The sequence below is a fragment of the Fusarium vanettenii genome (genome assembly GCF_000151355.1).
Source record: "Fusarium vanettenii 77-13-4 chromosome 3 genomic scaffold NECHAsca_54_chr3_4_0, whole genome shotgun sequence".
NCBI classification, from domain to species: Eukaryota; Fungi; Ascomycota; class Sordariomycetes; order Hypocreales; family Nectriaceae; genus Fusarium; species Fusarium vanettenii.
Genome location: NW_003315835.1, coordinates 131,159 through 143,596, shown reverse-complemented (window position 1 = coordinate 143,596; position 12,438 = coordinate 131,159). Strand labels below are relative to the sequence as shown.

Here is a 12,438-nt window from a genome sequence, read left to right as displayed (position 1 = left end):
ACGTTTTGGTTCTTGGGTCTTGGCCCAACAGAAGCAAACTTGCCAAAACACACCGGTGTGGCGCACCCGGGAGTCCATGCATGACTGGATACTCGACGAAACCAGGCTCTGAGGAGGAGCAAATCAGATGGCTTAAAGTGAACAAGCGGCAGTTGTAAGCGATTTTGCTCGACGGTAACCGAAGTTGCCGTGTTTCTGGGAGGTGGTGCCGCACAGGGAAACGAGGGTGTTGGTTCGGATCGGGTACAGGCAACTGGGTTTCTGTTGGCGTGATTGACAAAAGGTTGGATAAGAAATATTCCGATATGAAGTGATAAGAAGCGGTCAGTGATAACTAAATACAGCGACTGTCTCAGACTGCTGTGTCCAGCCTTTGCACCAAGAACGCAGCTGCAGCCATTTGCTCAGGCTGAAGCACTTGCTTGCCCTCCCTGCTGCTAGGCCGCCAAGCCAAGTAACTCTTAGTGTTAAGAACCTATGCAAGTTCAGATCAACTCTGACTTGATCGACTCTTGGCCTCGATCCTGGACAGCCCAGATCTTGACCCCAGTACACCATCGTCAAGAAGACGACTTGGTGGCTAATGAAAACAGTTGGAGGCTTAGAAAGATATCTAACGACTAAGATTCTACTTTAAAGAGACTATAAATGTCAAGTGTTGGCGCATTGGCGACGAGTTCCTTGCTCAGGCAAACGACCAACCTCGGCGGTGGGACTATCAAGCTGCAGCACGATTGCCTACGGCAAGCGATACATCAAGCTAGAACAGCAAATAGATAAGATTGTGCAGTAATGTAGAAAGTATCAGATCGTCTACTATCGCTGCTGCTCGGGATAAGCACAGTCAAGGTCTAGCACCACTGAGACGATCAGGGAGGTGTGCATGATCCACAGGAAGACTCTCTTGCTGAGCGAGACACCTCTACGGAAAACCACGCTCGTAGATGCAAGCATGTCCCAGGACCTGGCCATGATATACGTCAAGTATCGGCAGAGACAGGAACAGCGAGTTGCGACAGGGAGGTCAGTCTTTCACGCGGCGCTTGCGATGCGTCTTCTCAATACTTGACTTGCTTTTTTACCATAAAAATGTAATTTTAGCTGTTGAATGAAATCCATTCATGTTATAAACCATCCTGCGAATCTTGTCCTCGCTGTAATTGACCTAGAGATGGAATTCCGGACATAGACTCCGGTGTTTGGACCAAGACATCCATCAACCACACCCAACAAACATGCCTAAGCGGGCATTCCCTCCCTGACATACCGCTTACCTAACGAAACTCTTTTCTATTATCATGTCATGCAAGGAAATTCTCGAGATCTTTCTCGTTTGGGCTCGTATGTGGTGCATTGCCCTGAAACAGGTCCGTGGTTAAAAACTCCTGACTTCCAAGCTCTGTGGTTGGACGTTGGAGAAAACTCGCTCAACAAGCATGAGCTGTCAAAATCTTTGCGAAAAAGGGGATTAGTGTCCGAATGGTTACTTACTTGTTGGTGCGCCATCTGCTGGTGGATGCTTTTGAGGCCAGACACCTTCAATATTACCGGACCATCTTACTCCAATGAGGAGTTCATCAAGGGAACCGAACACGACGGGAATGGCTCGGTCGCATATGTATCTTACTATAACATATTGGCTGGAATGATACGTCTAGGTCTAAGTGTGAGTAGTGGGCTCACACCTCTCATCTTGGCTTCTCACCTGAATACAACTTCCCCCACCGTCCACATCCGTACTCCCTCCATCTCCTGCATATCTTTCCTCCCGACATCGCAGGCACTCAGTCTCTGCTTCAAGAGGAATGTAATATTCAAGTAAGTCTCAAGGTACACCTATACTATGCTAATAAAGTAAACTGCCCCTTCAATAAGGTAACTTCGTTTCTTTGAGTCGACACTTGTCTGCCCACTGTCGCGAGACCCCCTGAGAGACCCCAAACAGTCACCCAACAATGTTCTGTAACCCCCAATGTGAGCTTACTAGAGAGGAGTCATTGATCTTGCGCTGTCAATAACTTTCAATGTCTATGTATGAGGAGTCCTCCATGTCCTCGTACTTGCAGTAACAGATCAGATGCAAGTGTAGTAGAAGGTCAGCACTCTGAAACCCAGACAGCCTTTTTCCGTTTGTACCTTCACTATCGCTAGTCTGCATCATGACGTTCAAGATGCCATCCCCCTCCACATCCCCAGCCAACGAGCAATCTCTCGGAGCTCACCTCCGTCTCTGCTCCACATTTCTGCAATATCTTCATCGATCGACTTGACATTTGGCACTTCTGCCAGGGTAAAATGTTCTGAAAGATTCTGAAATTGATACGTATTCCCTCCAAGACGTTTCGGTGAGATGGGGATGATGGTCGGGTCTGGATGAACGAGTCCATTGTGATGTCATGTCGACGTTGGTTGATGTTGACATCATACATCTGGGTCTGGGCATCACAGCGATTTATACCGTCCATTTCAGCGTGAATAGAGGTCTTCATTCTTACCGTTATCCTTATTCCATCTGTGAATACCTTGGAACCTCTCATTAAACACACCTGTGTATCACCGTACAACTTCACAATCTCCGCCATGTCTGTCAACCCCGACTCCGCAACTCCCGCTCAGGGCGAGTTCCGCAGCAAGGTTGCCCCCTCCAAGCCTCTCACCACCAAGGGCGTACGTTTCTCCCAGCATCTCAACCATTCTCTTACTTACACATGTCAGCATGCTCCTGGAGTCCTCGTAGGCAACGACGCCAAGCCCGAATTCCGCGCTGAGCAGTACCCCCCTGGCACTGCCCCTCCTGAGGACTCCTTCGAGCCTCAACCCTCAAGTGAATATCCCACGCAGGCCCCAGGCATGGAGGGTGGCGTCTCTGCTTCCGACACCCTTCAAGGCGCCACTTCCGCAGATGTCCACACTGGCCTTGGTCACCCCGGCTCCGGAATGACAAGCCAGGAGGAGCATGGTGGCAAGAGGAAGAAGGTCGGTGCTGGTCTCGAGGGTGTTGGTGCGAGCTTGACAGATCCCATCCACGACAAGGGAGCTGATCGGGAACATGAAACTGATTATCGGGGCAAGGGTGGTGAAGCCGCAGCCAACTACCCTGGCGCTGAGGAGAGAGTGGCTGCTAGTGCCGAGGAGGTTGCCAGTGAGCGGCGTTAGAAGCATGCCTGCGGAGCATGTAATGAACGATTGAACCTGTACTATTAGCCAGGAGTGGCATAATGTGTAAATGTCGAATGACAAAATCACCAAAGTCCTGATCTAGTTGTCAAGCAGTGGGGTATCTTGCAGTCAGCATGGGATATACTCAGATCATGGGGGACACTGAAGCAGAGAGCAGAGAGATGTCTGTGTCAATATGGCCACACGAGTTGTTAGATCAAGTGCCAGGTCATCGTGAACGGAGGCTGCAGCCCGATGCTCTGGGTGAACGCCTCTTATGGCAGATCAACTAACAACTCGGTCTCAGAAGCAATTCTGCCGCGTGATACGCAGAGCACTTGCTAAACGCGCCTAGTAGATGGACTCACGCCCCAAATCATCCATCTGAGACATCCATTGGCGCCTTTTACCGTTTCAGCTCTCCTCGTAGGGCATACCACGGCACTGCAACTTGGTAACCTGCATGAAGCCAAGGCGCCGGCATCCTGACTTCAACGACTCCAGACGGGACGGCCCCGTGGAGCATGATGACCCGCGTATGGGACGGGACCGAAGAGCTCGCCAAAGTTGATCGTGTGCCTCTTTGCCTTTTAGGGATGTGAGCTCGGAGGCCGAGTCTGGCCGGCTGTCCGCTTGGACAGTCCCAATACCAAGGCCCCAGCGGCAGGCAATTCCCACTTGGAGAGAGCCACATGAACCAAAGAGAGGTCCCAAGAATCCAGTTTGTCATTGCTTGGAACTCGTCGTTCACGTCTTGCTGGCTACACAGGGTCAGGGTCCTGTGGATTGTCGAATGCCCGTCGGTTCCCGGAAAATTAAACGCCATGCAGAGTTTGACAGCGTCCAAGCACGCCCAGAGACGAGACGAAACGACAGACGACACCACATCTTGCAAGCGAGCGCATCTCGCAACCGAGTTCGGCTCCAGGAGAGCCAAGGTCGCCTTGGGAAGAGCCGATCGCGGCGAGGAGGGCCCCAGTCTTGGCGTTTAACCGTCTCACGCCGAGCTTCGCGCCAGCGCATGGCGTCCAAAAAGGATGTCTTGACCTGTTTCTTGCCTTGGAGCCATCATGTACTGGCCGAAAGTAACAACGGCCGACTAGATGCGACGATCATCAGGTAGGTTGGGCCCCATGGGCCATGTGGCGCGAGGGTGGGAGTAAAGTTCCCCGAACTGGGGCCCTCTCAGCCCTGTTCATGGGCCTGTCCTTGCGGAGGGGTTGCTGAGAGCTGGTGATCTGACACCACTGTTGGAGCCGTTGGCTTGCAATGGGTGCATCGAGAGCGGGATGTACACTGCGATCCTGGGACACTCCCGCAGGGCGTCGCCGTTATTGGCGATGGGGGCCCTTGGTGCGCGGGATGGTGCTTCGAGGCATGGTGCAGTACCGGTGGTGGTGTTGTTGATGCGGCCAACACGCAGGCGAGGTTGCATGAGGTGAAATGAAGACAAGAATGTCAGTGAGGCAATATCAAGGCGTCAATAGTGAGCTGCCGGATCGGTAAGGATGGCAGTACAGCGTCGAAGGCGAGGACAGCCGGCGAGACTGAACAAAGCATGTATCTGACCATGCCTTACACATGAAGCCGGATGTTTCCATCATCACCACGAAAGCCGAAACCCTTCAAAAGCCGATGTCCCCATCTTGAAGCCGACGGAGTAGTTAGAAGCTAGAATCAACAACAGCCTTGTTTCGGCGCGGTCCCGTGGCCCCTGGCAATGATCAATTCAGGGCCCCTTCTCCACCGCGGGGGTACCGCGAGGGTTCGATTGGTGGTGGTTCGGCGATGGGTCCCAAGATGACAGCCAAAAACGACGATCGGTCTTGATGTTAAACGCGATTCGACGGAGATAATCAAAGTGCGGCCGACCCTGATTGATATTGGTGATACTCTCGGGGTGAGAGCCGAGAATACGACCCTCAGAAAGTAGGTAAAATGTTGGATTACCTAATGTGAGGAATTGTTAGCGGGCTGTCGCGGAACATCTGGCAGCTATGGGTTGATTGTGCTTGTAGGGCGCCAAACCCCCATGCTGTTGGCCGACTGGATCAAGCAACAACCTCATCGACATGCACCCTGAGCTTCTTTCAGCTACTAGTGTTGGATCTCGGAGCAACCGCCGCAAATAGTCTGCCTCGCCGGGACGGGATTGGGCGAATGCGGAACCAGAGATAATCAACCATTATCAATCAGTACCTGCCAGGGCCTACAATGTCACACTGCCCGATACGAGAAACTGGAGGCAAAGACGGAGGACTCTTTCGATTTTCCCGGCCAAGGGTGTGAGGACTGAAGCGGGAACGGCGGGAATGGTCCGGTACTCGGGGAGTGATTCGCCTCTTGGCTGTGTCAAGTCGTCCAGTCGTTCCAAATGTGGCTTTACTCTACGCTTTGACGGCGTGGGATGAACCCCGGCGGTCCTAGTGTGTGTCAATGTGCCTGGCCGCTTTTGGGGAGGGCATCGACTGATGATGGTCTCTTGGTGAAAGACTGATCGGCTTTGGAGGGACTTATGGGACGGATCTCGTGAAGCTTCGTCTAAAATGATGGGGCTAGTAGTAGGCAGGTACTTTTTTCCATTACCCAAATGTCCTCCCACCATGATCTAGAACTCACAAGAGAAAGTCTCCATTTTCACAGCAGGATCCATCACAGACCTTGGATGCACCCTGTACCAACGGACGGGATGCCTGGAGGACCGTGTGAGAGTCGAGAGCGTTCCGTCATGATTCCGCGCTCTACATCCTTGATCCTTTTCGCTACGTGACCGACTCTGATCTGCTTTACCTCGACTTTACTTGAGTTAACCTTGAAAATGTTGTTGTACCTTAATTTTTCTTCATCTCGACTTCGGATCCGGCGGCCTCCACTCGGCTGCCGCCCCTTCAGCCCCAGACCCCTGTTTGATGTTCTCATTTGGGGTACAAGCTGTCACAGGCTTTTTTGTGTGAGGCAACATGTATACTTTACTGGCGGATCCACAGCCACGCGCCGGCGCACATCTTCATCTTGTTCTGTGACGCACATGGCACGGAGGATTCCATGATGCCATGCAGAGACAAGTGACTGGTTGAACCGTACTGTTACGTCTTGATAATCTACAGATGCTCTTCACCTTGACTCACCTTATTCCCTTCTTATCCACTTCCAACGGACCTTGAACGGAGCGGACCCAGGTCCAAGGACCCAGGACCCGAAGGCCGAGAGGGACCCCCATCGTTCGCTTCCCCTGGTCACTTGCATTGCATTTCCCATGGATGCCCTCCCTCCATCTCTAAACAACAAACACTCGCTGCCAGAGGCGAGGGAGGGCCAGACAGCAGACAGGGCCAGACCAAACGGCTAGAGGGCTCCTCTCTCTCCAATCAATCTCTCGATCCCGTGACCAGGTCCCTGGCCTCAACCCACTCGCCTTTCACGCCTTTCACTCCATTCCAAGCCAAGCTAAACCCACCTTGTTCATCCATACATATCACTCGCCTATCCTATCCATTCATTGAATTATTTCCAAGCCATCCATCCGTCTCCGTCTCCGTCCCATCTACATCAACTCTTTGATCGCCGCCTCTCCCGGTTTTGACTTTTCACTCCCCTTGCTCTAATTGCTACCGCACCACACCTTCTTGCCCCTTACCGTTTAAACCTCCCGCCATTAACGCCCTGTGACAAGCGACCTGAGCCCACACCATCGCTACGGCTACGGCTACCACACTACCGGATCTTGTCTGCCCAATCCCCATTTTGGATACCGAGTGGAGAGAGACAAGTCTTGGCTCATTACTTGGCCACGGCAGAAGACATTGACTCTTTCGGCAAACCCTTTTTTCTTTTTCTTTCTTCGTTTGTGTTTGTCCTCCCAAACATTTATTATCGACAACTATCGAGGTTTCACGGCAGATGCACTCTTCCTCACATCGTTTCTCCCTGGCCAGGCGCCGCTGACGCTGCGAGATCCCGCCTCCACACAAAACGTCTGCGGTCCATTGAAAGTGTGCCTGACAGCCTGCCCGTTGCCGTTGTGGGTGAGCTACGTACCCGATTCCGAGTGCCGAGCTGTCCCCGTTGGTTCCAGCCAGCTGGGGTCCTTGGCCTTCTGCCTTGGACAGCTTCATTCAGCTCCTTGCATTGCATCCATTGAATCCTTCAGCTGAGTTGGGCTGAGGCTCCAACTCGACTTTACTCGAGCTGGCTGGCGATATAAGAATCAATTCCTTCTTTGCTGGCTGTAAAGCTGGATCCTCTAAACTACCACAATCATGGAGATCCAGTTCTCGCTTCCCATCAACACCGTTCGTGCCGCAACCAACGTCGGGTGAGCTCCCCCAAACAAAATCCTTGTCGCGTAGGAAGTCAAACTCTGATCAGCGCGTTTTTCGTATACAGGACGTCAAACGCAACAGGAAGGTCTGCGCATGCTGCCGCGGCGAGAGGCGGTACTCATCGTTTCGCCCTTGAAACCCGTACCCGGCATACCCGGCGCAGCTCGACCAGGGCGCGCACGGGATGCAGCACCTGTGAGTATATGTGCAGCTATTCTCCACGTTGAACGCGTCACTGACAGTTTGTAGGCAAGTATGTATAATCGAGCCCCTGCATTATCGCCAAGTGCCGGCCCCCGTGACATCTCCAGTGACATCTACCGGATCGTTAGACAACGCTAACACTTGCGTAACAGGAAACGGCATGTCAAGTGTGACGAGACCAAGCCCTCGTGCCTCAATTGCATGAAATGGCGTGGCTATTGTGACGGTTACACCGAAAACCCTCCTGCTTCATCATCTTCAACCTCTACTACCGCAGCATCCGCTCCCTCCGAACAATCATCACGCCCGACAACCGCCTCAACCTACCGCTCCACTTCCACCGTCAACTCTAGCTCCACGATTAGCTCCAGCAGTTCCCTGGGCTCCAGTACCTCGTTCAGCTCCTCCTCCACGAGCATTGCTACGTCAGATATCAAGGTTACCATAGGCTCCACCGCCGTCGTTAGGCCAAGGACACCACCGATCATCGAGGAACCCGCTGTCAACACCGTCTGCTTCGCCAATAGCGATCAACGCGCCTACTTTGACGAGTGGTCCAACCTCACCATCAACTTCTTGAGTGGTGGCCTCGGGAATTCGCGACTATGGACGATTACAATGCCCCAACTTACACTACAAGAGCCCACGTTGCGATATGCGGCCATGGCTGTTGGTGCCCTACGCAAGGCCTCCAATGTTGAGTTCGAGGCTTCATCACATAATCACGACCTCATGAGCGATAACAAACACTATCTCAATGCCATAATCTACTACTGCGAGGCCCTCCGCCTCCAGTCCAAGGCCCGACCATCGAAAGAAGGCCTCCGAACAGCCATGCTATCGTCACTCCTCTTCATCTGCTTCGAGACGCAAAGGGGAAACATGCCAGCTGCCCTCAAGCATGTCACGCATGGCTTCAGTATGCTCAATGAGCTTTCTGCTTGCTCCGAAAAGGCACCCGACCTGGTCAGCATTGCTCCCGCGCCCCCTGCGTTGGTCCAGGAGATTCTGGATTGTTACAAGCCTCTGGAGTTGCAGTCGCGTTCGTTCATGGGGTCATATAGGAAGTTCTTCTTCCCCCCTAAACCAACAGCGCCCGCCTCCAGTGACCCTATCGCAAGTCGAAGTTCCAGCCCTGGTGGACCGATGTCTGTTGTCTCCAGCCCACCTAGTCAGCCAGGTTCGCCATGGACGAGTTCTCCAACCCAACAAGTACCGACAGGCCTTCCCAGTCCCCAAAGTCAAGGAAGTCCATGGAGTGCTTCAGATCAACAGACACCTCCACGGGCGCCTCAGGGTCCTCCACAAAGACCACCGGGGATTGCCCCCTTTACCAAATATTCTCCGTACTTCAAGCCCCGAATTACGAGCATCACCAAGATCGAGGACATGCCTCCGTCATTCAGCAGTTTCGAGGAAGCTCGTGACTATTGGAGCCTGCTCCAGAGGCAAATGGTTGGACACGTCCCCATGCTTACTGTGGTAACGGCGCAGCTTGGCCTCACCAAGGTCAAGGATATGGGGGAGCTCGAGACGAAACTATCGAGCGTGACGAAAAACCCCAGGATCTCCAAGTTTGTTGAGGAATCACGGTATTGGCTGCAGAGGTGGTCACAGTCGTTTGATCCCCTACTTCAATCTGCTTCCAACAACCGGCAGAACGACATGCAGCCATATTTGGTGGCTATCAACTTGCGTGTCGAGTTCCTGATCCTCTACATTTACACCGCCATGCCGCGGTATACCGGCATTGAAAAGGCTCGTGAGCTTACACCGTATTACCAAGAGATCAACACATTGGCCGAGATACTGATCTCGTGCCGTCCCAGCTGCGGCTTCGCCATGGACTCGGGCTGGACCTGGCCACTCTTTGTCTCGTCATTCGGATGCCGGGATGATTCCGTTCGAGACGAAGCAATCCGTATTCTGGGCCAATATCCCATCCGCAACGCCTTGCGCGACAGCCGAGTCTTCCGAGCGATCGCAATCAAGAACCGCGAAGTCGAGATGATGAACTCGATGGAAGGCGACGAACACGACCAGTGGCTGCGACTCAGGAGACGAGAGATTGTGTTTGAGGATCTGGGAACCAACATCATCTTCCGATCGGCTCAGAAGAACCCAGCCACTGGCGAATGGGAGCTTGTCGAGGAAATATCGGCCTTCCTGGTCCGTCCTGACGGGCTCCTTGACTGGCACAGACAACCCGTTTCGGACTCGGCCTCGATCCTCTCGGGCGTCTGTTAAAGCCAACATTGACGCGACATGATAGATGCACATATAGGTACATATAAAAGGTGGGAAAGGAGGAGTTAGACAGTTTTGATGGAGTTTATTGGCGTGCCTGTTTTTAGACGACATGATATCTGGCCATCGGGCTACGGGCTTGGGGATTTGAAGGCGTTTTAGGGTCAATAGGGGCCCTGTTTTTATTGTAGGATATCGAGATCAGAGACAATGCCTGGTTGGATATGGTGTTGCATGCCATCGGTTGGTGGACTGTAGTAATGAAACGAGATGCCCTCTAGGCTTAGCATTGCTTGTGCCTCCAGATCTCTCACTTCAAAGTACCTCGAACAGTGACTGAAGCATCATCCCATCCTCCTTCTCCAATTCCTTCCAGTTGTCTTCCTCCAGAAACTCCTCCACATTATCCCCAGCCCTCTCGAGGTACCACACTCCAACCTTGAAAATCTCGTCAAATCTCTCATTCCCCTTGTAGGATTCACATGCCTGGTTTACCATCTCCCGGCCATGCGTGATAAACGTCCACCTCATAAGCCGCAGCGTCTCATCGTCCACCCGCCTTGTCAACCGCAACCCTGCACGCGAGGCGTACCCCGCGCAGAAGCGTAAGGAAAGGGCCGAGACGGCACGATGAAGGGCCGAAGTCTGGGGGTGCGAGAGCAGCTCGCAGTGGAGATGGGCAAGGAACTGCGCCAGATCTCCGTCCACGCCACGGCCGTTGAGCTGGCCAAACTCCCAGTCCACCAGCGTGGGGGTCCAGTCTTGTTCTGCCTCGCTGGGATCGCGCATTAGGACGGAACCTTGGGTGAAGTCACCCATGGCGAGGGACCAAGGATGCGCTCCCTCCTGCGCCCGAAAACCTTCTTTAACACGAGCGAATAGCTTGTCGGCGTTGGGAGTGCTAGCGAGACGAGTTCGGAGGGGTTCGATGGCGGCGGTTCGCACAATGTCTCGTGTAAGCGAGTGGGTGAGTTTGGCGGCTGCTAGGGGATTCGAGGTCTGGACTCGGATGACTCTCTCGGGGCTGTGTATCGCTGCAAAGATTCTTCCAAGGTCGTAACCTAGCTTTTCGATCTTGGGGTGTATGTCGTCCCAGGATTGGTTGGATTGCTGGCGGAGGAAGTCGAAGATGTTGACCAGGTTACCAAGGTCACTCAGTATAAGGACTGAAGCTTCTTGGTCGGAGGACGAGAGTCCAAGGTCTGACTCTTTGCCTTCTCGATGGTGCAGGCAGCGAGGAGAATTCCAAAATGGTTCCCGTCGGAGATAGGATAGTGCGCCGTGCTCTGAGAAGAGGTCGAGGAAGATGGCTTCAACCTCCTGGACATGTGTTACCCAAGCATTACATCAACGAAGGAGGAGAATTACCTGACGCTTGGTTGAAAAGGCCCATTCTGGGCCTGCGACCTCAACATATGGCTTTGCATGCTTGAGAATGACGGACGTGGGCGCATCCGGCTGGACTGGAGAGGTCTGCGTCGCGCGGAGAGTAGTATTGACAAGACCGCCAGAGAGGCGAGTAACGGACCATGACGTCCCAGCGTACAAAGAAGAAAGATATTTGCCGTAGTCTGCCTCCATTATGTCGTCGGCCTGAAGTTTTTCCACGGTGTCTTGGAGTGGATTTCCGATGCTTTTATGCTGAACAACGGTGAGGGGTTGACGGGTTGTGCAACGTCCAATGACAGCTGCTTGGCAGATGCAAAGGCCTGAGTCACTCACCGTTGCTCAAACGTTGCGCAAAAGAAATTCTGGAATGTTTGATCGGTCAAGGCTGATCATGCATGTGGCTTGAGAAATATGTCAATGCGAGGTACAGTGAGACTTGGCCATGCAGGTATCACGAGCAAACACATCATATTTATTCTACGCCCAGCTGTTTGCTGGAAATTTACAGAAAAAGACGGGAGACGGGAGCGTGATAATAATAGAACTGTAACGAAGCAAACGGATTTCTGTGCAAAAATCTACCCTGCTGGGCAAACTGTCAGTGCGAGTGTGGCACTAGATGCAGCTTCCCGATGCCTTCAATATCTCTGCCGCGTCACTCCGTAGAATTTCCATGTCCCCTTTCCATTTCCTTCTACGCACAGAATTACCATAAAAATCCAATTCTGTTCCACCCTTTTTCCTTTTCCATTTTCTGGGATATCGACAGCAGAGCTCGAGTGTCAAATCCCAGTTTGCCCCTGACGCTTCCTCAGACACTCCTCGACGAGAGACGACGCAGGTGTTTCTTTCTTTTGGATAGTAGGAATTTTTCTTGAAGAAGCTGGAAGTGAGTACTCGTCCCTATATACCTTCTATTTCCATTGGAAGATTCATCCAGGAGACCGTCCCTGTCTTCCAGCATTCAGAGCACCAAGCTCCTTCCATCTCTCTTTCCGTCGCCGCTGACATCTTCTCACTGTTACAGCATCCAATACAGTTCATATTGCATCACTCTACCTTCTCGAAGCCTACGGAGCCTTCCAGTCTACGACAGCTTCCGAAAATTTCAACCAAG

The 12,438-nt window shown here is 52.7% G+C and overlaps 5 protein-coding genes across 5 annotated transcripts; 2 read left to right on the top strand and 3 right to left on the bottom strand.

The window, feature by feature from the left end:
• Window positions 1-1,301: 1,301 nt before the first annotated feature.
• On the bottom strand, window positions 1,302-2,387 carry NECHADRAFT_78292 (uncharacterized protein; the record flags this gene model as incomplete). Its single annotated transcript, XM_003040965.1, has 5 exons — window positions 1,302-1,399; window positions 1,492-1,640; window positions 1,706-1,836; window positions 1,985-2,008; window positions 2,223-2,387. 5 exons carry the CDS (start codon window positions 2,385-2,387, stop codon window positions 1,302-1,304), a joined length of 567 nt encoding a protein of 188 aa, XP_003041011.1.
• A 181-nt stretch (window positions 2,388-2,568) lies between these two features.
• On the top strand, window positions 2,569-3,156 carry NECHADRAFT_36929 (uncharacterized protein; the record flags this gene model as incomplete). The annotated part of the gene is made up of 2 exons (XM_003040995.1): window positions 2,569-2,667; window positions 2,716-3,156. Coding segments are annotated over 2 exons (540 nt in total), but the record flags the coding sequence as incomplete, so codon positions are not given.
• A 2,585-nt stretch (window positions 3,157-5,741) lies between these two features.
• On the bottom strand, window positions 5,742-6,379 carry NECHADRAFT_78290 (uncharacterized protein; the record flags this gene model as incomplete). The annotated part of the gene is made up of 3 exons (XM_003040964.1): window positions 5,742-5,767; window positions 5,820-6,061; window positions 6,288-6,379. The coding sequence occupies 3 exons, from the start codon at window positions 6,377-6,379 to the stop codon at window positions 5,742-5,744; spliced, it is 360 nt and encodes a 119-aa protein (XP_003041010.1).
• A 1,039-nt stretch (window positions 6,380-7,418) lies between these two features.
• NECHADRAFT_78289 (uncharacterized protein) lies at window positions 7,419-9,932 on the top strand (the record flags this gene model as incomplete). The annotated part of the gene is made up of 4 exons (XM_003040994.1): window positions 7,419-7,474; window positions 7,546-7,676; window positions 7,731-7,734; window positions 7,838-9,932. 4 exons carry the CDS (start codon window positions 7,419-7,421, stop codon window positions 9,930-9,932), a joined length of 2,286 nt encoding a protein of 761 aa, XP_003041040.1.
• Window positions 9,933-10,247: 315 nt separating this feature from the next.
• NECHADRAFT_78288 (uncharacterized protein) lies at window positions 10,248-11,513 on the bottom strand (the record flags this gene model as incomplete). Its single annotated transcript, XM_003040963.1, has 2 exons — window positions 10,248-11,252; window positions 11,301-11,513. The coding sequence occupies 2 exons, from the start codon at window positions 11,511-11,513 to the stop codon at window positions 10,248-10,250; spliced, it is 1,218 nt and encodes a 405-aa protein (XP_003041009.1).
• Between the last annotated feature and the right edge of the window lie 925 nt (window positions 11,514-12,438).